A 26,203-nucleotide genomic window follows, 5' to 3' on the forward strand; every position below is an offset into this window, starting at 1 on the left:
TCTGTTCCAAAGGTGCTTCACTTTAAGATGTCTTAAAGGGGCATTTTACTCAAAAACCACATCCATGCATAAAATGGATGCCCTGATCCTAAACGCACACCTCAGCTACTGAACAAAGAGAGAACAGACTGTATTGGATACTGACCCACACATTCGTTGAGCGTGATTTGTCGAGCGACGGTTCTCTGAACTAGGAAGGGGAGTCCGGAGCCGCTTCCCGACGTGCACGAATGATCCAGCAAATCCTGAGAGAAGGGGAGGGACAGCCAATAAATGAACAGCATCCAGAGGGTGCCGGTAGTCCCGAGATGAAAAAGCTGTCCCAGCCCCAGACATAGCAGAACATCTGGGATTCGTTGGAGCCTGATTGGAGTGGGAGTTGTTCATACTGCTCAGACTCCAAGGGCTCTCTTGCCGTCTCTCTGTCTGGTTAGTGGCCACACTGCAGAGACGTCGGTCTGTCAAATCAAATTTTATTTGTCACATGCTTCGTAAAGAACAGGTTAGTCTACACAGTGAAATGCTTCCTTACCCGGCGGCCCTTCCAAACAATTCAGAGGATTTTAAAAAGAATAATAATAACAAGAATAAATACACAATGGGTAACAATAACTTGGCTCTATATATAGCCGTGTGTGTGTGTGTGTGTGTGTGTGTGTGCGTAGAGTCGATAAGCAGGGGTACAAGGTAATTGATGTAGATATGTACATATAGGAAGGGATAACGTTTCTAGGCAACAGGATAGATAATAGACAGTAGCAGGAGTGTATGTGATAAGTCAAAAGAGTTACTGCAAAAAGGGTCAATGCAGATAGTCTGGGTAGCTATTTGGTTAACTATTAAGCAATCTTATGGCTTGGGGGTAGAAGCTGTTCAGGGTCCTGTTGGTTGGTTGGGTCTGTCTGTGTGTCTGGCCTCCCTGGAACAGCAGCAGAGAGTCCTCTGCTTGGTAAACAACAGCAGTCCCTGGTGATTAGTTGAGGTAGAGCTGAGGGGGCTGATAGATGTGATGTAATCCCAGCCCTAGACTCCAAACAGGCACAATGCTGCTAAGCCTTTAATGTGCATCTTATCTCCAGGCTTCTGCAGGGCACCATGACTGACACAAGGGAGCAGTGTTGAGCAACTCCAAATTTGGCTGAGAAAAACACTAACAAGCAGAGAGGACAAAAATGGAAACTTAAGAGATAGATACTTCATGCATAAAAAAAAACAGTTGTGTGAAAGCAGGTAAAGGAAAGCTAAATGGAAGCTGTAAATCCAAATGAGAACTCATTTTGTTGTGAGTTTAACATCCCTGTTTGGTGGGAGGGCAGATCTGAGCTGTTCGGTGGAAGGGGGTAAGGGAGAGAGGAGTGGGGGGAAATTCAGCCACAGCATTATCACCACAGACTTAGGCACCCAGGGCCTAGGGAGAGGGAGACCTGCATGTGTTTTAAGGAAATGTGTTTACATGTTTGACTGCCACCACTGTCCCTAATAACTTTCCTCTGGGTGCTGCCAAGCACTTTTTAATTACACTGAAACATTCTGCGGCAGCATATTTTGGGTTTCCGTTGCCAAGTACTGTGATGGGTTTGGAAATAGCTTGAAATAGATCCAAAAATCGGCAATTCCTCTAGCACACCCCAGCCCACTGTTTTCAGGGATACTGGTCAGTTGTCTATGTGTTTACAGCAAAGCGTGACGTGTTTAGAGTTTTCCTTAAAGTTTTTTATTAAATTCATGTGATTTTCAAACAAAGTTTATCAAACAAACACTGATTACAGTTGCGAGCTCAACGCATTCTTTCACGACAGTATGCAAAAATTCTACACAACGAGCAATTTTGTTGAAATCATGTGTATCCGTGATAAGACTCAATTTTCTCTGGTAAAACAAGATGCCCATTTTCCATCACATTTGTAGAAGAAATACTTTCATTCCCAATTGAGAGGGCAGAAAATTAATCCCAGCACAGTTGATATAGGCCAACTACATGAACACCCAGGAACATGGAGTGCATGACTACCTAGCACGCACTCCAGTCTAGTGCACACAAAAATGCTCAACATAATCACATAGCTTGAGAGTCCATAAATGTTTTCAGTGCTGTACTGTGTGGACTAACCACTCAAACCACAGCTCCCCACCCAGCCCATCCCAGACCTTGGCCCATATTTCTAAAGCCTCTCAGAGTAGAGTGCTGATCGAGGATCAGTTAACTTTTAGATCATAATGAAATTACATTATGGACAGGCAGGACCTGATCCTTGTAAAGCTCTCCTACTCTGAAATTCTGATAACATGGGCCCTGGTATGGTGCAGTATGATCATGTCCTACTCACCGCCAGTGTGCTATCCCCCACGTTGGAGGCTATGAGTCCGTCTATGGTGCCGTACTCCGCCTCCCGGGCCGTCAGCCTCTCCATCTGGTTCTGGTGGATCCGTCTGAACACCAGGATGGCGATGCCTGAGAGGACGATGAGCACGATGATCGGAGCCACGATGACGATGGCCAGTGTAGTCAAGCTGTAGTTGGGAAGGTCGCCTGCTACGAGGAGAAGATAGGGGTTTAAGTTAATTTGAACATCTAGGTACATACAGTAAAACATTTGGACACAGCTGCTCATTCCTGGGTTTTTCTTTATTTTTAATATTTTCTACATTGTAGAATAATAGTGAAGATATCAAAACTATGAAATACCACGGACGGAATCCTGTAGTACACAAAAGTGTTAAACAAATATATATTTTACATTTGAGATTCTTCAAAGTAGCCACCCTTTGCCTTGATGACAACTTTGCACACTATTAGCATTCTTTCAACCAGCTTCATAGGGTAGTCACCTGGAGTGCATTTCAATTAACAGGCGTGCCTTGTTAAATTTGTGGAATTTCTTTTGTTCTTAATGTGCTTGAGCCAATCAGTTGCATTGTGACAAGGTAGGGGTGGTATACAGAAGATAACCCTATTTGGTAAAAGACCAAGTCCATATTATGGCAAGAACAGCTCAAATAAGCAAAGAGAAACGACAGTCCATCACTTTAAGACACGAAGTTCAGTCAATCTGGAAAATTTCAAAGAACTTTGAAAGATTCTTCAAGTGCAGACGCAAAAACCATTTAAGCGCTGTGATTAAACTAGTTCTCATAAGGAACGTCACAGGAAAGGAAGAGGATAAGCAATAGAATTACCAGCCTCAAACATTGCAGCCCAAATAAATTCTTCAGAGTTCAAGTAACAGACATCTCAATATCAACTGTTCAGAGCAGACTGCGTGAATCAGGCCTTCATGGTCAAATTGCTGCAAAGAAACCACTACTAAGATGAAGAGACTCATTTGGGCCAAAAAACACGAGCAACAGACATTTGGTGGAAACCTGTCCTTTGGTCTGATGAGGCCAAATTTGAGATATTTGGTTTCAACCGCTGTGTCTTTGTGAGATGCATAGTAGGTGAACAGATCATTCTGCATGTGTGGTTCCCACTGTGAAGCATGGAGGTGGTGGTGTGATGGTGCTTTGCTGGTGATATTGTCAGTGATTTATTTCAAATTCAAGGCACACTTAACCAGCATGGCTCGTGTTTGTTATATTGTTCAATGTTCCGTTCATTATTAAACTCACCACCTGCACTTGCTTTCCGACTCCCAGCGTGTACATTACACAGTTTATGAAAATGTTAAGCTAAACGTTGCGTCAGCCCCATCGCGTAAAACATATTGTATTAATTTGGGATCGCATTCCACAACTGTCCCAGACTATGTTTGGAATATTTATTTCTCGCACAGAATAAGTCAACTTTGGTATTATGGGGGAAAGGACATTGACGAGTGCTTTTGCTGTTCATTAGGCCTACTCATCTTGTTGCTGACAAAAAGTACATGTGGACAGTTCTTCCATTATCTTCAATATGCACCTCGGAATTGGATAAGGACGCACGCAGTTATGTCCCCGATGTGTCGATCTTCACTTATAGCCTGTGAGAAAGACCCGATTACATGGATGTTAGAGAAGTGAGTGAGAGATGATTCGGAGCACTCAGGGAGAAGGGAATTATAATGATTATATTTAGCCCAAGGGCACGTCATTGATTTAATTAATGGGGTGCATTACAGCCACACAAAGGGGATGTCAACGGGAAATTTGAGGCATTATCAAGTGCTTGTCAAATTGTGAATAAGAGACTGATGAAGTGTGTACAGCCTGTGCAAACTCACGTCTTTCAATTGATTAAAAATCAAAACATATAGCCCAACGTTTTAAGAACAACTAAAGTTACATTAACTCTAAATTAAGCATATAGGAGTACCGATTACCTTGTTAACCGCTCAACAAAATAGCCTCGTACGCACTCCTTCAAATCTTGGAGAAAATATCCTTTATTTTATTCAGCTTTGTTCAATTGTATTCTTCATACTATAAAACTATGCCACAGAATTCTAAGAAAAATGAGTGAAACCCACATACATATGGCATAGCCAGATCAGGACCTAATATAAGGATAACTCCGAGTACGCCTTTTGATTCTACTGAAAAATACTACAAAAAGTTATGCGTCAGGTGGCTTATCGAAGCCAGGAGATAATACATGTGTTTGTTAATCAAGAGTCAATCATTTGATTGACAAATCACCGTCTCACAGAATTTTGTGACCGCCACAGCAGAGGAAACGTGTTCTCTGAAGTGCTGAATCAAGCTTCACCATCTGGCAGTCTGACTGACGAATCAGGGTTTGGCGGATACCAGGAGATTGCTACCTGCCCCAAAGCATAGTGCCAACTGTAAAGTTTGGAGGAGGAAGAATAATGGTTTGCGGATGTTTTTCATGGTTCGAGATCTTAACGCTAGGGCATACAATGACATTCTAGACCATTCTGTGTCCTGAACTTTGTGGCAACAGTTTGGGGAAGGCCCTTTCCTGCTTCAGCTCCCGTGCACAAAGCGAGATCCATACAGAAATGGTTTGTTGAGATCGGTGTGGAAGAACTCATTCCAAAATCATTGGCATGAATATGAAATTGGTCCCCCATTTGCTGCTAAAAACAGCCTCCGCTTCTGCACTCGGTGGTCCTGTTCTGTGAGCTTGTGGGGCCTACCACCAAGCGATTGAGCCGTTGTTGCGCCGAGACGTTTCCACTTCACAATAACAGCACTTAGTTGACCGGGGCAGTTCTACCGTTGCAGAAATTTTACGAACTGACTTGTTGGAAAGGTGGAATCCTATGACGGTGCCATGTTGAAAGTCACTGAGCTCCCCGTAAGGCCGTTGTGGTGCCAATGTGTGTCTATGTAGATGTCATGGCTGTGTGCTTGATTTTATACAATAGTCAATTTCATCCATTTTAATCCCACTTTGTAACAAAATTAGTAAAAAAGTCAAGGTGGTCTTATCAACAAAATATATATATTAGGGTAACTCACTCTTGTTAGTTTAATGTTTTTAGAAACATTTGTTAGTTTACAGAAGATTTGATTTAGCCAAATCCATATATATATATATGTGTGTGTGTGTTTGTGTACAGTTGAAGTCAGAAGTTTACATGCACCTTAACCAAATACATTTACACTCAGTTTTTCACAATTCCTGACATTTAATCCAAGTAAAAATTACTACTTTATTTTAAGAATGTAAAATGTCAGAATAATAGAGAGGTTTATTTCTTTCATCACATTCCAGTGGGTCAGAAGTTTACATAGCCTCAATTAGTATTTGGTAGCAATTCCTTTAAATTGTTTAACTTGGGTCAAACGTTTCAGGTAGCCTTCCACAAGCTTCCCACAATAAATTGGGTGAATTTTGGCCCTTTCCTCCTGACAGAGCTGGTGTAACTGGGTCAGGTTTGTAGGCCTCCTTGCAGGCACACGTTCTTTCAGTTCTGCCCACACATTTTCTATAGGATTGAGGTCAGGTCATTGTGATGGCTACTCCAATACCTTGACTGTGTTGTCCTTAAGCCATTTTGCCACAACTTTGGAAGTGTGGTTGGGGTCATCGTCCATTTGGAAGACCCATTTGAGACCAAGCTTTAACTTCCTGACTGATGTCTTGAGATGTTGTTTCAATATATCCACGTCATTTTCGTGCCTCATGATGCAATCTATTTTGTGAAGTGCACCAGTCCCTCCTGCAGCAAAGCGCCCTCACAAAATGATGCTACCACCCTCGTGCTTCACAGTTGGGATGGTGTTCTTCGGCTTGCAAACCTCCCCCTTTTCCTCCAAACATAACAATTGTCATTATGGCCAAACAGTTCTATTTTTTTTTCTCCATCAGACCAAAAAGTACGATCTTTGTCCCCATGTGCAGTTGCAAACCGTAGTCTAGCTATTTTTATGGCGGTTTTGCAGCAGTGGCTTCTTCCTTCCTGAGTGGCCTTCCAGGTTATGTCGATATAGGACTCGTTTTACTGTGGATATAAATACTTTTGTACCCGTTTCCTCCAGCATCTTCACAAGGTCCTTTGCTGTTGTTCTGGAATTGATTTGCACTTTTCGCACCAAAGTACGTTCATCTCTAGGAGACAGAACGCGTCTCCTTCCTGAGCGGAATGACGGCTGCGTGGTCCCATGCTGTTCATACTTGGGTACTATTGTTTGTACAGATGAATGTGGTACCTTCAGGCATTTGGAAATTGCTCCCATGGATGAACCAGACTTGTGGAGGTCTACAATTCTTTTCTGAGGTCTTGGCTGATTTCCTTTGATTTTCCTATGATGTCAAGCAAAGAGGCACTGAGTTTGAAGGTAAGCCTTGAAATAAATCCACAGGTACACCTCCAATTGACTCAAATGATGTCAATTAGCTTATCAGAAGCTTCTAAAGCCATGACATGTTCTGGAATTTTCCAAGCTATTTAAAAAAGGCACAGTCAACTTAGTGCATGTAAACTTCTGACCCACTGGAATTGTGATACAGTGAATTAGTGAAATAATCTGTCTAAACAATTGTTGGAAAGATTACTTGTGTCATGCACAAAGTAGATGTCCTAAACGTCTTACCAAAACTATAGTTTGTTTACAAGAAATTTGTGGAATGGTTGAAAAATTTGTTTTAATGACTCCAACCTAAGTGTACGTAAACTTCCGACTTCAATTGTATATGCAAAAAAAGAAACGTCCTCTCACTGTCAACTGAGTTGATTTTCAGCAAACTTAACATGTGTAAATACTTGTATGAACATAACAAGATTCAACAACTGAGACATAAACTGAACAAGTTACACAGACATGTGACTAACACAAATGGAACAATGTGTCCTTGAACAAAGGGGGGGTCAAAAGTAAGTCAGTATCTGGTGTGACCACCAGCTGCATTAAGTACTGCAGTGCATCTCCTCCTAATGAACTGCACCAGATTTGCCAGTTCTTGTTGTGAGATGTTACCCCACTCTTCCACAAAGGCACCTAGCTCTCACCCTCCAATCCAACAGGCCGCAGACTTGCTCAATGGGATTGAGATCTGTGCTCTTCGCTGGCCATGGCAGAACACTGACATTCCTGTCTTAAAGGAAATCACACATAGAACGAGCAGTATGGCTGGTGGCATTGTCATGCTGGAGGGTCATGTCAGGATGAGCCTGCAGGAAGGGTACCACATGAGGGAGGAGGATGTCTTCCCTGTAATGCACAGCTTTGAGATTGCTTGCTATGACAACAAGCTCATTCCGATGATGCTGCGACACACCGCCCCAGACCATGACGGACCCTCCGCCTCCATATCGATCCCGCTCCAGAGTACAGGCCTCAGTGTAAGGCTCATTCCTTCAATGATAAATGTGAATCCGATCATCACCCCTGGTGAGACAAAACATTGACTCGTCAGGGAAGAGCACTTTTTGCCAGTCCTGTCTGGTCCAGCAACGGTGGGTTTGTGCCTATATGCAACGTTGATGCTGGTGATGTCTGGTGAGGACCTGCCTTACTACAACAGGCCTTCAAGCCCTCAGTCCAGCCTCTCTCAGCCTATTGAGGACAGTCTGAGCGCACTGATGGAGGGATTACGTGTTCCTGGTGTAACTCGGGCAGTTGTTGCCATCCTGTACCTGTCCCGCAGGTGTGATGTTCGGATGTACCAATCCTGGTGTTGTTACACATGGTCTGCCACTGCGAGGATGATCAGCTGTCCGTCCTGTCTCCGTGTAGCGCTGTCTTTGGCGTCTCACAGTACGGGCATTGTAATTTATTGCCCTGGCCACATCTACAGTCCTCATGCCTCCTTGCAGCATGCCTAAGGCACGTTCACACAGATGAGCAGGGACCCTGGGCATCTTTCATTTGGTGTTTTTCAGAGTCAGTAGAAAGGCCTTGTTAGTGTCCTATGTTTTCATAACTGTGACCTTAATTTCCTACTGTCTGTAAGCTGTTAGTGTCTTAATGACCGTTCCACAGGTGCATGTTCATTAATTGTTAATGGTTCATTGAACATGCATGCGAAACAGTGTTAAAACCCTTAATGAATGATCTGTGTCTTTGAAAGACAGGGTCCTGAAAAAGGGACGTTTCTTTTTTTTGCTGAAATATCTAACATGGATACACACACTCTTTTTACTGGGGATGGGAGAGTAGTCATTGAGGTTCATAGAACAGAGTTGGGTGACCACAGCTATACATGGTATTTAGTCTGTGTCTCATATGGCACCCTATTCCCTAGTAAACTAACCTTTGGGTCCTGGTCCAAAGGAGTGCACTACGTAGGGCAGTGTTTCCCAACCCCCCTAGAAGTACACATTTTTATTGTGGCCCCAGACAAGCACAGCTGACTCAACTTGTCAACTAATCATCAAGCCCTTGAGTTGAATGTGGTGTGTTTGTCTGGGGATAAAATGTATACGGTTGGGTGTAATGTGGACCGGATGTGGGAACCACTGCCGTAGGGAATAGGGTGCCAATTGGGACGCATCTCAGTGCCCTCTGTTCTGCTTTTCCCCAGAGCTCGGTGTCAAACCACGCTGACAATCTCAGAGAGGACAGAGGAGGAAGTAGACCGTGACTAAACAATATTCAAACGTCCGTCTCTTCTCTCAAGACTCTCCCCTCCTCTGCTGTAGAGGTGCTCCGGGTGTAACCGCCATCACCGAACCTGAAAAGCAAACCAATAGATGGCCGTGCAGCAAACGGCTATGGCAGACAATTTCACACACCCTGGCGTGGTGCCCTCGCTGGAGAATGGCCAAGTGGATGGAATGAGCCTCCCTCGGACCTTAAACGCAGGCAGAACTAACCCTTACAGACAGTCCTAATTGTAAAAGAGGATTCCTAGAGTCCTGTTTGCACTTGGCCTGACAATAAGGCTAAACTGGTAGAGCATCATGAATGAATGGGTAAGAAAAGTATATCGCAAAGAAAATCACAGCGCCTCGTCACCGCTGGTTTATCAATTGAGCACCTGCCTGTGAAGTGTCAGTGAATCCATTAGAGACAGCAGATCACCGAGAGCATATGGCACAGAAATGTTTTCATTTTCCTGGCATGAATAACCTTGGTTTGAATGCAAATGTGCATCACGCAGACCTCTCATTAGAATAGGGATGCATATAAATTAATGTGAGCCATTGAGTGCGGATCCCAAATGGCACCCTATTCCCTATATACATGCACTACTCAGGGAATATGGTTCCATTTGGGACGCAAGTGCATTTATTTACCCATGACAGGCAGCTCCACGGTGATATTCATGTTACACAGGTGGCCCTGGCAGCACTCCACGATCTGGTCGCGGGAGGGCGGCGTCTTGCAGGTCATCCTGCTCTGCTCGTACACCTTGAAGCAGCCCTTCTGGGAGACCAGGGCTCCGTCGCTGACCGTCAGACTGGAGAAGCAGTGCTGGCCTACACAGCGCCGCCCGGTGGCACACGAGCGCCCCTCGCACACACACTCGTGCTCGCCGGCAGACTTCACTTTATCCTCTATACAGGTAACAGGAAGACAGTAGGGTGAAGTTGCCCCTAGACGCTGATCTTGGGTCAGTTTAGAATTTTCCCCACTAATGGTTAAGAATGGGGGAAGCGGATACTAGATCTGTACTTAGGGCAAGCTTCACCCAGGAGCAAGTTATTCCCCATATGAACATTAGCTTTCCTGTGTGTAAACCAAATAAATGTAAAGCAACACTTTATAGCCTCCAAAAATATAATAATGATGATACCATGGATGGTCAGTCCTTGCATCCTATAGTGCTGTTCATGAATTTGAGAGTGGTAACATTTCTCGTGCCCCATCCCACAGCTTTTTACCCAGGATAAGGGGCAGGGAGTACTCTTGTTATTGTTTCAACTGCTGATTGCTGCTTTAATGCATATCTGTACCACTAATTAAATCTAAATGAATTATGAAACAAAGTGAGAAAGCTTCGGTGAGGCCAAGATACTAAAAAATTCAAATACATAGTAATGATTTCAGTGAAAACAGGGTGGTAAGGTTACCTTTCGCTGGTGCTTCCACAGTGATGTTCAGGTTACACAGGTGCCCCTGGCAACACTTGACTATTTGGCTGGGAGAAGGAGGGGTGGCGCAGGTGGCTCTCCCCTGGTCGTCATCCCGAAGGCAGCCCTTCTGGTGAACCACAAACCCGTCACTGATCTTGACAGAGGAAAAACACTGCTGGCCCGCACAGCGCTCTGCGCCACCACACGACCGCCCCTCACACACACACTCAATGCCTTGCAAGGCAGGCATCACTTCCTCATCTGTTAAAAAACAAAACGTGGAGGAGATCGGAGAAATCAACGAACGCTTGTAATTCTCAATCATTGAAGAGAATAGAACACATTTTCTGGTAGTTTTGTTGTTTATTCACTTATGTCCCCAAATGGCCTTCACACAAATGAACACACTGAATGTAAAATGTGTCATTAGCTAGATCTATGTGCAAAGTGGTGATGTGCTGCTTAGGTAGGTCGGTATCGGTAGTATAAATGTTTGTGAGTCAGCACATTGCTAGTGCTAAGCCTACGTTGAGGGCGGGATAAAAGCATGAGCGTGATGAATCCCGCGAGAATAAATGTGTCACCTCTCGCTGGTGTTGCCACTGTGACATTCATGTTGCAAAGGTCGCCATGGCAGCACTCCACCGTCGGGTTACGGGATGGGGGGCTTTCGCAACTTATGGACTCCTCGCTCCGGCCCACAATGCATCCCTTCCGCTGGACGGAAATAGCGTTCTGGACGGAGAGGGCCGAGAAGCACTGCTGACCAAAACACCGGTCTCCTCCGTCGCATGACGGCCCATCGCACGCACACTCGTAGTCGCTCACTCTCCCCTCATCTGCACAGGAAACACAGTCAGACATGGGACAGAGCCGAAAAGGAAAAACACATTTAACCATCGATAATGGCATACAGTATACTGTGTGGCTGCTCGGCATTGTGAATATCATGGTCACATCGTGGTCATCTTAGTGCAGGAGCTTTGGTATATTCAACCCTCCTCATTTTCTTCTCTCTTTGATTTGACAGTTCTATCATTTAGCTGCTACACTAAAGTAGATGATGCAGAATAATAAGTATCCCCAGCCAGCCAGACAGTGACAGTGTGAAATCCTCAGTTCTCCCAGAGCTCAGTCTGAGAGCCTGTCACTGCAGTTGTTAAAAAAATGCTGCAAGACAGCGTGGGGAGAGGGAGAGCAGCACGGGGACAGAATGAGAGCCAAATCATGCCCTTGACAGACATTTTTATTAACTCACCTTTCACGCTGGAGGAGGGTAAAACCAGAAGTATGAAGACCAGGAAAAACATGTCGCCGTCTAACATTGTAGACCTGGAAGACAGGGTAGAAGTTCCATTGGAATAGTGTGTTCGCTAAACGTGGACCTGCCGGATAGCTTACAATCTATGTACTCAGAAGATTCCCTGACAAGACAAAACACATTTATTTGCATCACACAGATAAATTGACAAGCAGCTTCTGTATAAATGCCTTGGTTATGTCCACTAAAATGAATTCACGCCAATGGTGTGACAGGAAAAAAGGAAGGAAAGAGATGAAAGTAAAGGATTTAATTCTAAAGGAGCACCATGACAGAGGGGGATTTTACTGAGAGAGAAAAGAAAGAGAGACCTTTCCTTGTTTTCAGTAAAGAGTCAACACCAAGTTTAAAATGCTCAAGTAAAGTGGGTCTCATGCCTTCCTGTTGTCCTGGCAACAAGGCATTGAGTGGCAAGCAATTGGGCGACTAGTGCTCTCCTATTGGCTGAGCTGTACTGGGAGAGAGAGAGACTACTTGGCAGCGAGTGGAGCAGACAGACGCAGGAGGAGAATGAGGAGGAGGACGAGATGATCACAGCAGGGAGCCCAAATAGAAACATTCCAAATGAAGAGGCTGCCTCTAAGCATTCAATATCGCATGCATCTTTAGGCACAGCAACATAAAAATGTACATTTAGGTCCGTTTGACTTCGGCTGTGACCTGTCGGACTGATTCAAACAGAGCCCACCGCACTCCATAGCAACACATCCACACCCCATAAAGAGGACGCATGTTTTCCCAAACTATTCCTGTACTAACTCCACATTGATAAGACTTGAAGATTGTTGCCGTTGGCCAAAATACTCCCTACAATTCCGCCACCTATTCCCCATGCAGCGTGTTCATGACATACTAAGTCAGGGCAGACCGTTATCTTGGCAGTGTTTGTGTCTGCCCGCTGATAAATACCCCAGTGTTTCCCCCAAAGCCTTTGTGCCGGCTCCCAGACATAAATGATTAAGCACGCAATGTTAGCATTACCCCGACGGCGTCTGTATGGCCCCGCTCACACACAGACCACATGTTGCTCCTTTTTCAAATCAGAGCACAAAACAGAGGCTGTCACTGAAAGATAATCATGGGCTCTGTGCAGAGCAGCGTGGGGGTAAGAGGACCGAGGGGGGCACCCAGGGGACACACAAGTATGGCCAGGGGGGCAACGAGAGGGCAGAGGGACCGGGGGATAATGCAGCCACAAAGTCCAAATTGGCTACAGAAATTTAAGGTTAGGGTTAGGCAGAGGTTAGCAATGTGGTTAAGGTTAAGATTAGGTTTGAAATCGGATTAAGAAGAAAAGTGGTATAAATGGTCGGGCTTTAGCCATAATGACTTTGTGGCTGTGTTAACTAGTGACAACCAGGTAGGGGAGGGCACTGTGGAGGAAAGGGAGGGGGGCAGGTGAAGTGTGCCACCCAAAAATGAGCCCAGGGTACAGACAGGTAAAGGAGTATATACACCCAATGGAAAAGCATCATTTGTAGTGCAATGATGCAATGCAGTTTTGTCACTAAAAGGGGAAGCTCCTTGTACTACTCTCGAAATTCCTACATACTCCCGTGCCACATGAAAATGTTAACGTGCCTGATCATTCCTTGCGCAGCCGTGGGTGCAGTGTTGTGTAGGCAATGAAGCGGGTTTTTGTTACCACCAACTCGCTTGGTTCCTTGGTCTGATCTACAGTGCTTTCGGAAAGTATTCAGACCCCTTGGCTTTTTCCACATCTTGTTACGTTACAGCCTTATTCTAAAATAGATTACCTTTTATTTATCCACACACAATACTCCATAATGACAAAGAGAAAATAGGTTGACATTTATGCAAATGTATAAAAATACCTTATTCACAAATATTCAGACCTTTTGCTAATGAGACTCGAAATTGAGCTCAGGTGCATCCTGTTTCCATTGATCATCCTTGAGATGTTTATACAACTTGGATTCCACTTGTGGTATATTTCAGTTGATTGGACAGAATTTGGAAATGCACACACCGGTCTATATAAAGGTCCCACCGATGACAGTGCATGTCAGAGCAAAAACCAAGCCATGAGGTCGAAGGAATTGTCCGTAGAGCTCTGAGACATGATTGTGTTGAGGCACAGATCTGGGGAAGGGTACGAAAACATTTCTGCAGCATTGAAGGTCCCCAAGACCAGGATGGATCATTCTTAAATTGAAGAAGTTTGAAACCACCACGATGTGACACACTGGAGAAAACCTGGCACCATCCCGACGAAGAAGCATGGTGGTGGCAGCATCATACTGCAAAAAGGTTGACCAAAAAAACCAACTGTTTTTGCTTTGTCATCATGGGGTATTGTGTGGAGATTGAGGGAGGGGGGCACTATTTAATCCATTTTAGAATGAGGCTGTAACAAAATGTGGGAAAAGTCTAGGGGTCTGAATATTTCCGAATGCATCAAAGTAGTCTATTTTGCATTGACAACCAAATATTATCTCAGAGACAATAAACCAAATGATAATGTAGCTTTATTAATCCCCCCACAAAAAAAGTATTTTGTTTAGAAGTAATAGTGATTCCAGGCTATTTTGGTTAAAAAAATCTAATATATAAAAAGCAAGCCATGTGCTTTTTCCCCTATGCCAAAAACATGACCTTTTTTGCTGATACAGTGGGGCAAAAAAAAGTATTTAGTCAGCCACCAATTGTGCAAGTTCTCCCACTTAAAAAGATGAGGCCTGTAATTTTCATCATAGGTACACTTCAACTATGACAGACAAAATGAGAAAAAAAATCCAGAAAATCACATTGTAGGATTTAATGAATTTATTTGCAGATTATGGTGGAAAATAAGTATTTGGTCAATAACAAAAGTTTATCTCAATACTTTGTTATATACCCTTTATTGGCAATGACAGAGGTCAAACGTTTTCTGTAAGTCTTCAAAGTTTTCACACACTGTTGCTGGTATTTTGGCCCATTCCTCCATGCAGATCTCCTCTAGAGCAGTGATGTTTTGGGGCTGTTGCTGGGCAACACGGACTTTCAACTCCCTCCAAAGATTTTCTATGGGTTGAGATCTGGAGACTGGCTAGGCCACTCCAGGACCTTGAAATGCTTCTTACGAAGCCACTCCGTTGCCCGGGCGGTGTGTTTGGGATCATTGTCATGCTGAAAGACCCAGCCACGTTTCATCTTCAATGCCCTTGCTGATGGAAGGAGGTTTTCACTCAAAATCTCACGATACATGGCCCCATTCATTATTTCCTTTACACAGATCAGTTGTCCTGGTCCCTTTGCAGAAAAACAGCCCAAAGCATGATGTTTCCACCCCCATGCTTCACAGTAGGTATGGTGTTCTTTGGATGCAACTCAGCATTCTTTGTCCTCCAAACACAACGAGTTGAGTTACCAAAAAGTTCTATTTTGGTTTCATCTGACCATATGACATTCTCCCATTCTCTGGGTCATCCAAATGCTCTCTAGCAAACTTCAGACGGGCCTGGAAATGTACTGGCTTAAGCAGGGGGACACGTCTGGCACTGCAGGATTTGAGTCCCTGGCGGCGTAGTTTGTTACTGATGGTAGGCTTTGTTACTTTGGTCCCAGCTCTCTGCAGGTCATTCACTAGGTCCCCCCGTGTGGTTCTGGGATTTTTGCTCACCGTTCTTGTGATCATTTTGACCCCACGGGGTGAGATCTTGCGTGGAGCCCCAGATCGAGGGAGATTGCCAGAAATCTTGCCTGTTTGTAGGTGACCAAATACTTATTTTCCACCATAATTTGCAAATAAATTCATTTAAAAAATCCTACAATGTGATTTTCTGGATTTTTTTCCCTCATTTTGTCTGTCACAGTTGAAGTTTACCTATGATGAAAATTACAGGCCTCTCATATTTTTAAGTGGGAGAATTTGCACAATTGGTGGCCGACTAAATACTTTTTTGCCCCACTGTATGTGAGTGAATACATTCAAGCCTCATTAAAATTTGTGATAATGTTCTAGGTTACACCGGCAAGTATAATATTTATCCAATTATAAATCGGATTATTTCACACGGAGATGTGGGAAGCTAATCAACTTCAAAAATCACTTCAAGATCGTGGTCTTGATTTAGCTTGGCATTGAATAAGCACTCCATTTTGCACTGATAACCAAATATAATCCAAACAACATTAGAATCCTCCAACAAGGTATTTTGTTTAGAAGGGATTACTATGTGATTCTATGCTATTTTGTAAAAACAGCTGTAGTCGTGCTTCTTTTTTTCTTCTCCTCCATCACTAAGAATTATATTCTATTTTTAGCTGATATGGGAATCAATACATTGAAGTAGCATACCAAAATTGGGATAATGTTGTAAGCATACACATATTTGCCAGGACATATTTTACGCAACTATACATCAAATTATTCACATGGAGACATGGGAAGCTAAAAAGGCTAGCTAGTTTGCTACATTTTTAGTCAGACTAAAGCTAGCTACTACTACTAGCAGCATATAGCAAGGGCAGATGACTTTTGCTTGCTTTCACCACAAAGAAGACAAACAAAAAAAAGGCAGCTGTCGCCCCCTTGTGAATGGGAATCTAGGCAGCACGGACCAGCGAGGTTATCATGATGCCAAAGGGTGCTTCAAAAATCAGACTCTACCCACACTCACATAGATCAATGGAATTAAGCTTGTATCGGCCTTAAGGGAGGACAATGGGGGGAGTCCCAAAATCCAGGTTGGAAGAATCTAGATATCCACCTTCTTCAAATCAAACTTTGTCACATTCACAGAATAGAACAGGTGTAGACTTTACCGTGAAATGCCTATTTTACAAGCCCTTAACTACTCTTGAACGGCACTGTTGTTTAAGAAAATATTGACCATGTAGACTAAAATAAAAAAGACAATAAGAACAATAATGAGGTTATATACAGGGGGCGCCGGTACAGAGTCAGTGTGCAGGGGTACAGGTTATTTGAGGTAATGTGTATATGTAGGTGGGGGTGAAGTGACTATGCATAGATAAAACAGCGAGTAGCAGCAGTGTACAAAAGGGATGTGGGAAATCGCCACTGGCGATTTTATTATTTGTTCAGCAGTCTTATGGCTTGGGGGTGGAACCTGTTGAGGAGCCTCTTGGTCCTAGTCTTGGCGATCCGGTACCGCTTGCCGTTCGGTAGCAGAGAAAAGTCTATTGGGTGACTGGAGTCTGACAATTTTATGGGCTTTCCTCTGACACCACCTATTATACAGGTCCTGGATGGCAGGAATCTTGGCCCCAGTGATGTACTGGGACGTTCGCACTACCCTCTGTAGTGCCTTACGGTCTGATGCCAAGCAGTTGCCATACCAGGCGGTGATGCAGCCGGTCAGGATGATCTCGATGGTGCAGATGTAGAACCTTTTGATGATCTGGGGACACATGCAAAATCTTTTCAGTCTCCTGAGGTGGAAAAGGTTTTGTCGTGCCCTCTTCACAACTGTCTTGGTATGTTTGGACCATGATAGTTCGTTGATGTGGACACCAGGGAACTTGAAACACTCGACCCGCTCCACTACAGCCCCGTCGATGTTAATGGGGACCTGTTCGGCCTGCCTTTTCCTATAGTCCACAATCAGCTCCTTAGTCTTGCTCACATTGAGGAAGAGGTTGTTGGGAGGTGTTTAGTCCCAGAGTCCTTAGCTTAGTGATGAGCTTCGTGGGCACTATGGTGTTCCCCCCTGATTTTGGGTAACTACCCGATTTTTGCAACAAACACCACAGGTGCAGAAGCAGACAGGGATGTCATAAAATGACACAGATCTCCCCAACACAGTGATTCAGGATGTGTCCCTCCAGGCACTTAATATATCACCTCAATTATCTGCCCGATGCATCTCAGCCACTTCCACTTAATCTGCCTCAAGCCTTTAACTAAAAATGGGGTGTTTCATTTGGTATATTTTACAAAAAATGTCACCGTCTGCAGTCTGCCTCCGCACAAAGACAAGAACGCAACCCAATTTGAGAGAGGATACCCTAGCTTTTGAACCATATCAAAGGCAAAAACCCTACCGCCATCTTGAGCTTGCACCAATGCCGGGTGATAGATTAACAAGTCGGGTTCGGCAAGGCAGAGTCAGACAGATCTGATGCAGTAGTTTGGCTGAGGGATTAAGATGTGCTCCTCCTGATATTAGACCGCAAGTTGGAGACAAACGAGGCCAGCAACATCTGCAGAACACATTGAGCAAAACAGAAAGAGCGGTACATTTTTGGGAGTTGTGTGCTTGTGCTCCCTCTGTCCCTGCATATTGAAATCTCTGGCAGTCTCTTAGTTGCAATGACTTAACAGAGCCGACATCCTGACAGGGGTGTGCTGCCCCCCCCCCCCTGCCATTTTCTGTATCTTGGGATAGAATCTAGTATCACTGTAATAGTCGACCAAGGGAAGGATAAAAAAAACACAAGAGGGGAGATCAAATACAGAGCGCCCTATAAAGTACATAAGCAGGGGATTGGAAGGGGTGGGTGTTGGCAGTGGAAAGGCTTTGCTGAGATGTTGTCTTTGAGGACCAAGTGGGACCAAACAAAGATGTGGCCACGTTGTGGTCAAGGAAGCTCGAGAAAAGAATCAAGTTTCATGCAGTCTTCCTTCCGCCTCAAACGATTCAAAGTCCCTGCTCCTTTTCAAAACCCTACATTTGCATCAAGATTAACATTTCGGTGTTGACTGTTGAGTCACATGCATACACCAGATATTTGGATTCATCCGCTTTTACCCAACCACCATGACTCCATCATATGTTTGTTTGGTCGGTTGCGATATGCTCAGGTAACGATTGGTGCGATGCATTGTATAACAGTATATTGAGTGTGTGTGTGTGTGTGTGTTGCTTGGGCCTGGGAGCCCTGCAGGAGCTGCTGAGTCATCAGGCTGCCGAGCTGGGAGACAGGAGGTGGAATCTGTGTCTGAGCTGGCGCTGGCATAGTTACCATGGCACAAATAGCCCCAGAGGATCCACAGGGAGAGCTGGGCAGAGCAAGGCACAGCTGACCCAGTCTTGTCCTGCTCCGGGGCCCATGCCTCCCCTCACATGTCCCCATCCCACTCAGAGAGGAGCGTGACACCAGGAACACGCAGATGGCCCGCTCCGAGGTAGATATGGGTGTGACACAGACAGCGCTGGGGGCAAACTAGCCCCCTGCGAGCTCACCTTGCATTTACACAGCAGACTCACACAGCACATCGAATCAAACACGCCACCAATCGCTGCTCACGGCCAAACAGCCAAGTGCATCAGCGCGAACAAAGTAAAGCAGACATAGATTTGCAGTGTTTATTCGGTTGTTCACTAGACCTGTCTGGAAACTCCAGAGAGAGCTGAGAATAGTCAGAGTTAAAGATAGGTGTGGCGTACGGCAAATAGAAATACTATAGGCTATATGAGAAACAGGAGTATCTCATAACTGCACAACAGATTGCATATGCCATATACAAAACTAAAAACAATTCAAAATTGGAAAAAATGTGCCAATTTCAACCAACAAATTAGATGTTAGTGTTTTTTTTTTATTATATAGTGTACTAGGAGCATGGGAAGGCAAAGAAAATGGCCTTGCTTCCAATTGAACAGCAGTGAAATGCCCCACTTAAGTTTAAGTGCAGTGCTTAACCTCTTACCTCTACCTGGGACGCTTGCGTCCCAACTAGAGCTCTGGAAATGCAAATGCGCTACGCTAAATGCTAATAGTATTAGTTAAAACTCAAAAGTTCATTAAAATACACATGCAGGGTATCAAATTAAAGCTACACTCGTTGTGAATCCAGGCAACAAGTCAGATTTTTAAAATGCTTTTCGGCGACAGCATGAGAAGCTATTATCTGATAGCATGCACCAATACACTACAACAGAAAAGCACAGCAGGGGACGTAAACAAAATAATTAGCATTTCGGCGTTACACAAACCGCACAATAAAATAGAAAACAGTCATTACCTTTCACCATCTTCTTTGTTGGCACTCCTAGATGTCCCATAAACACCATTGGGTCTTTATTTCGATTAAATCGGGCCATATAAAGCCAAGATATCGTTATATGTAGACTGTGTGATAAACGAAAAAACAGCGATTTCACAACGTAACGTCATTTTTTAAAATTCAAAAAGTAGACGATAAACTTTCACAAAACACTTCGAAATACGTTTGTAATGCTACTTTAGGTATTAGTAAACGTTAATAAGCGATAAAAATCATCCGTAGGCGATGTATATATCATTAGCTGTCGTCTTGGAAAAATTTCAGGAGAGAGCTCTTCCGGAATGATCTGGGCGGAGACCGGAGGTAAGCGGTGCCCTCTTTCGGTTCAACCAAGAATCAAAGATGATTAAATTCACAAGATACTCGACTACATGGGGATGCTGTGGGAGTTGAATGCTCGGTCTTATCTAATTCGGCTCACTGTTAACAACTGCTGGAAGTGGCGCAAGGATATTTATTTCCATTTTCTGTGATCAGGTTTTCCTGCGCTTTCCGATGTAACGCACGTTATGTAATAGCCACAGTCGTGGTTTAACCAGTTTTAAAAACGTCCGAGGGTTTCCTATACACACATTCTAACCATATGAACGTACTATATTCCTGGCATGAGTAGCAGGGCGCTGAAATGTTGCGCGATTTTTAACAAAATGTTCAAAAAAGTAGAGGGTCGACTGAAGAGGTTAAAATCAAGAGCAAGGACAACTTCTGTCTTACCCAGGCACTGCTGTTTAACTCATCCAATGATTCATCATCGGTTTTGTGTGACGTTTGGGGGGGGGGGGGGGCTTGCATATTCATGCAGCATTTGCACTTCCATTTAGAGATATTACACTTCAAGAATGTGTCATCCTACAAAAAAAAATGCAAACAAAAGAAAATGAACTATCCACAGAGGGAGACAGAGAGGGAGACAGAGAGCTCTGTAAAAGATAAACAGTCGAAAGAATTCCAGGGCCGCAAACAACTCTGCTACGTTAATTAATTACGGCACGCAAGACAGCTAACAACTGGGGGTTGCCATAATCACACTAAATCTGTTCATTGGAAGAAAACATTCATTAAGCTATGGAAATCCTCCTCCACCCTTGCTAGGGGCCTCATCAAATGGGAGATTAAAGATGAAGTTAAAAGCCCACAGGCAGGCAGCCCTCCGTGGCCCCCAGGACCCTACAGTGGCCCATTCTGACCGTGCCGTAGCCCTGCCTGGGCTCTCTCCTTTTTCTCTCCAGGGCTTCACTCAACAGCCGACTCTCACAATGTAAGGAATGTCATCAAATGCAAATGGGCCTTTTCTTGTAAACTCACAGTACTGACACTCCTTTCCTGGTAAGAGGTGAGCACAGCAGGTTTGGTTCAGTGCAGGAAAGGGTCATTTCTGATATAATACACATGCCCCCGTGTGTATCCCTTGTAATCTGAGACAAAAGATGTCTTCTCTTTCAGCAGTACTTCTTTTTTTATACCATTACTCTGGCTTCGACAACGACCAGAGAGACCCTCCTGAAAATGATCAGACTTGAACGGCCATTTTGTTTCTCCTTGGTCTCAGATGATCCATTCCTCACTGAGTAGAATGAAAGATGTTGGCAGGGACGAATGACATGGCCAAAACAACCTTGTTTACTTTGAAATTGCATTGGATTGAGGAGATGGCTGCGGGTTTGATACCATTGAATACAGCCAAGGATCTGAACGAAACATAACCCTGTCGCCTTCAGCCTCAACCGCTGACACTTTGTTCAACCGCTGACACTTTGTTCAGGTGAGACTTTACCATTTCTTGGTAAATGTACAATCACAGAAGCTCTAAAAATGTACTAAAACCCCAAGCATCAAGTGAATTCCTGAACAAACAAAAAAAAACAAAAAAAATATGTGCTTTGTGCTAGAGATATATCAAGGGCAATTATTCAAGCGCCACGATGAAGACATTCAAGACGAGAAGTCAGCATATTGATGGACAGAGTATACTGCGACCGGCAGCAGTCACCATGGCACCGCAAATGTCTCTGTATGGACCGCCAACGCAACACTCGACAGGGCCAATTCAAACAGCGTCTCCATGACCTTTAGCAATGTTTGCAGGAAGTGGAATGCACAAACACTCTCCCTCTGAACCACCCACTGATGAAGTTCAGTGTGCTGCAGGGACACAGCTCTCCAAGACCACCTTGATTTGTATCACACAAGACTCTTGTTCCACCTCTTCTCCACCGTCAGACCCGCTTGGTCACTTTGGACTCCCGGACAAATATCCAGAGATACTGTAGTTTCGCCTTCGAAGCCCACAATGTACGGTAGCAATGAGAAGAAGAATCATAGGCGACCTCACCAAGCACAGAATTACAATATGTTTCTATTGAATTGATGTCCTGTGTCAGAGAGTGAGCTTTGCCATTGAGAGTGGGCTTAACAAGATCAGCAACCCCTCCGGCCGGCCACAATCACCCCCACTCCAGTCCTGCGCGTCTACCCGTCAGATTGAGGCTTCCCACACAGCACTACTGGACCACCACAGTCACACCCTCCTGTCAATGGAAGCATTATGACCTGGGTTTGTTTTATATTCCTGAGTGAGAATTCTTCGTAGGAGTGGGACCAACTCCCATTCAATTGTTCCTTCAATTACAGAGGACAGGCGACAAGACGTTGTAGTCCATCTGCTCTCATTGATCTTGAAGCATAGGAGCACACAAAAGTTTCACATAATGTCCTTGAGAACAAGAGGTAATAGGCGACAGATTTCGGGCTATTTCTAAATGTGTAGAAATCTCCTGTTCTGCCTCAATTCTCAGGTGTTAACTAGCTTCCTTACGAAGCCACGGAGAGAGAACAAATAACAGCATCACAAAAATGGAAAGGAAGTCCAAGAACTGCAACACACCACAGACGCACATATGTTTGATATTAGCGAGAGTTTCACCAATGTTAGTCTTCAAGGGATACTTCGGGATTTTTTTGCAATGAGGCCCTTTATCTACTTCCCCAGAGTCAAAAGAACTCACGGATACCATTTCTTATGTCTCTGTGTCCAGTATGAAAGTCAGTTCGAGATAGTTTAGCGAGCCAATGCTAACTAGCACTAGCTAAGTCTATGGGTATCTGCTGGCAGATAAACAAATCCTAGCAGATCAATTCTAAATGGTTTGAGCATTGACACGTCATGCCAAAAATGGCATCTTTGTATCTCTTCACCATCAGCTTATTACATCACACAAAACCGTACATGGCCCACATCTCTAACACTGCTCATTTTAACTTTCCAAACAGACTTGAGTTAAATAATGGAATCCTTAAAATTGTCTAAATGAGGGAATAATTCAACAAACCAAATGAATGTACAAATCACACAAATCAAGGGATCGATCAAACAGAGGTCACTGCTAAAATAGTGTATTGATCATTGTTTAATTCTACTCGTAAACTACATCCACTTCAAAGCCCAGGAATGGGGAAAGGCAGAAGAACCAAAGAGGGCCATAACTTTCCCCCTAACAGCTGAGCGATAAGAGCTCTGAAGCGAGTGAAGAGCTCATAAAATGTGTATTGCAGATGGTCTCCAGTGCAGTCTCGGGGTAGTGAGAGAGAGAGAGAGAGAGAGGGAGAGAGAGAGAGAGAGAGAGGCCAGGAACACTGCGTATCGGTGTCTGCTTTAGTCTGCGTAGACAGCAGACTCCAGTCTCCTCTCGATTTGCCTTTCACTCACATTTGCAGAGAGAATAGAACTTGAAATCAATAACCCACTGGAGAGCCACCAAAGGAGATCCTGGAAGCAGACACACACGTAGGACCAAAGTCTGTCTGGGGCACAGCCGCTGTCTGACTTCCTGTCTAGCATCAAGCCGAGGCTGCAAAGCCAGCTAGGCCCCAGACGACGAGGCTGCACTCATCCTGATATGTTGTGGCTGCACAGGGCTTATGATTATTAAAGGCTCAAGGATTTTGACTAAAAATAACACCGTCTTAAAAAGCAGTGGGAAATCGGTGGGGGGGGGGGCAAGCAATGCCACACACATGCTGTGTTCCTCCGCAGCCCCCCCGCATCCACAACTGCCAGGTCCAACTCTAATCCAGACAGAAAACTAAAAGTACAATTTACTCCCATGTCAGTGCGCACCACATAAGGTCAAGAGTGCCAACCTCACAGCTGATGGGTCCTTAAAACCTTATCAGTCTCAGGAAATCCCACAGCGAAAAAGCTCAAATTCACTACTTTCATTCATCGGCTTTCTCTGCCCTCATATTTAGCCTCGCAATGAACTGTTTTGCCATTTGCTTTTCAGGACAACCAGGGATACGAGGAAAACAAAACTATTTGAAATAAAACAGTTGAACTCATTATTTTTTTTAATTGACATTTGTCAATAAAACTCACAAGGTCCACCAAGCAAAAACCTGATAAAAAAAATGCATTTATAAGAATGCTGTAAGTACAGAAATGGTTTGCTCAGTGAGAAATGAATATCCAAGTAGTCACTGACAACTGTGTGGAGTTTGACAGCAACTATGCGAGCACATTGCAGTAGTTTAAGGCACTATGTCCTGGGATTTCATATGATCTACTATGTAGAACTTCCTACCTTCAGACGACTCTCTTGTAGCTTGTAAGCGTCGGAGAGCAAAACGCAACTCTAGCTCAGCCCCCGTTAACTAATGGTTGGTATTTGTGGATGCAGAAGAAATAAACGAATCCAATGCAACAACCCAGCAGTCTGTAGCTCAAACGCACAATGTTTAAAATGGGTTGGAATCCAAAAACGCGCAGGCGTCACAGCGCGACTATAGGAGATCGCTCGTCTGTCGTCGGAGTCTCCGCCAAGTCCCGCCTCCCTCGCTCTTCCTCCGTCCCTCCGCTCTCTCTCACACAACCTCTTCTCTCTCACTCCCAGGCTGGTTTGAGACGGAGGCACTTACACCACCACGCCTGAGCCAGCCCCAGATTCCTGCTCAGACTTGAAGCACTGCATCTCTGTGCATGGCACAGTCTGCTGTTAATGACAGCGTGTGTGTAACCTGATCCTCCAGCAGGCCAACCAGGGCTCCCTCGCTCTGTCTCCGAGCAAGGCAAGCTCTTCTCTTCTCCCCCTGCTCTGCTATTGTCTCAGCCCATACTGCCAGCTGTTTCTGACAGCCAAATTACTGTGCACAGATAAATGATTGCTGTCGGAGGACTATTCTTTCCATCGCGCTCTTTCTTTCTTTCTCTCTCTCTCTCTCTCGCGCCTCTGCTTTCTGAAATGTTCAGGCCTCAGTGGGCAAATTATACACTTTGTGGTGCTCTGAAAGAACAGCTGCGGAACGGATCTGCTGAGGAAAGGCCAGCCTATCTGCTCCAATGGAAGTGGATATCATGTAATGTGGGAATAATTACTTTGATCGTGTCTATGGGAGAGAATTAGAAACCGTCTGTTAAAAACAATTGACATTACAGTATGATGAATCAGAAACTATGTTGAACCCACTAACCCAACATGAACACTTGGCGTTGAAATGGACTTGAACAAAAACATCAGAAAACATCAGAATAGAGCATTTCTGGTTGCTGTACGCCATTATAATACCCCAGTAGGTGAAGGGTGCATGAATATAATAATAATCCATAAGTCAAAGTTCTGAAAAAAACATTAAGGAGCGTCAAAGGGAACATGGTCATATCCAGAATCACATACGCAAGATACCATTGCTTTGACCGCTACTTGAAATTAACTTGACATCTTTATGGAAGAAAGGAGCGCTAACGCTCTGTTGTCTACAATATATTTCCACAACATCCACTAGTGTCATTGGCCCGAAGCACAATGATTACATTGTCAGGAGAGACACTGGAGAAAGAGAGCTTATCAGGACGTTATGGGTGAGCAGGCACGAACAAGTCAGACGGACCTTTCACCTCAACTGAATAGAGTGGGAGCCCTGTCTCCGTCCAGACTGACTGACGTCGCGCTATCTGACCGCGATCAGCAGACTCCAGGAATCAACTAACCTTAGTGAGACACTCCAGTTCACCAACCACTCACACAGCTCCATTAGTAGGTACAAACTATTATTAACAACGTTCCTCAAAAGACATTTCTATCAGTTATAGGCACCATTCCTAGCATTGTTTCATAGACAGGTCAGAGCTACAGATTCCCTTCACAATATTGATTCCAACCAAAGAAATGACCAGTGACCGACCACTCATTTGTGTATTCCAAGCTGTCTAGATGTCTATTCCATGACCAAATTCACCTGCCAATACACATATCGTGCACATGGGTGACAATGGCAACAGTAGGGCAGTCAATCATCAGCTTCAAAGAGACTATTTTCAAGGTTCTAGGCGATACCTGCCTCGACACATTACGATGATCTCACATAGTAGTCGCAGCTGTAACCCGATTACTCAGATAGCAGAGAATGTACACATCATCATCATGACCTCTTGACTCATTTTAGCATGGAGGCTAACCTTGGAGACTTTATGACACACTGGAGAGACACTGATGCCCATGG

The 26,203-nt window shown here is 44.3% G+C and overlaps 1 protein-coding gene across 3 annotated transcripts in view; it reads right to left on the reverse strand.

The window, feature by feature from the left end:
• Positions 1-26,203, reverse strand: part of LOC115108362 (activin receptor type-1-like) — a 37,318-nt gene that overhangs the window by 9,661 nt on the left and 1,454 nt on the right. The window contains exons 1-7 of one of the 3 annotated variants that reach the window (XM_029632605.2): positions 24,289-24,746; positions 11,668-11,741; positions 10,994-11,248; positions 10,407-10,670; positions 9,630-9,890; positions 2,328-2,533; positions 146-245 (exon numbers count right to left, since the gene is read on the reverse strand). In XM_029632605.2, coding sequence (XP_029488465.1) covers positions 146-245; positions 2,328-2,533; positions 9,630-9,890; positions 10,407-10,670; positions 10,994-11,248; positions 11,668-11,734 — 1,153 coding nt within the window. In that variant the 5' untranslated portion in view covers positions 11,735-11,741; positions 24,289-24,746. Of the gene's footprint in view, positions 1-145; positions 246-2,327; positions 2,534-9,629; positions 9,891-10,406; positions 10,671-10,993; positions 11,249-11,667; positions 11,742-24,288; positions 24,747-26,203 lie in introns of those variants that run through there. The other 2 variants (XM_029632613.2, XM_029632595.2) reach the window with 2 other exon arrangements.

The sequence above is a fragment of the Oncorhynchus nerka genome, linkage group LG3, assembly GCF_034236695.1.
Source record: "Oncorhynchus nerka isolate Pitt River linkage group LG3, Oner_Uvic_2.0, whole genome shotgun sequence".
Taxonomy (NCBI): domain Eukaryota; kingdom Metazoa; phylum Chordata; class Actinopteri; order Salmoniformes; family Salmonidae; genus Oncorhynchus; species Oncorhynchus nerka.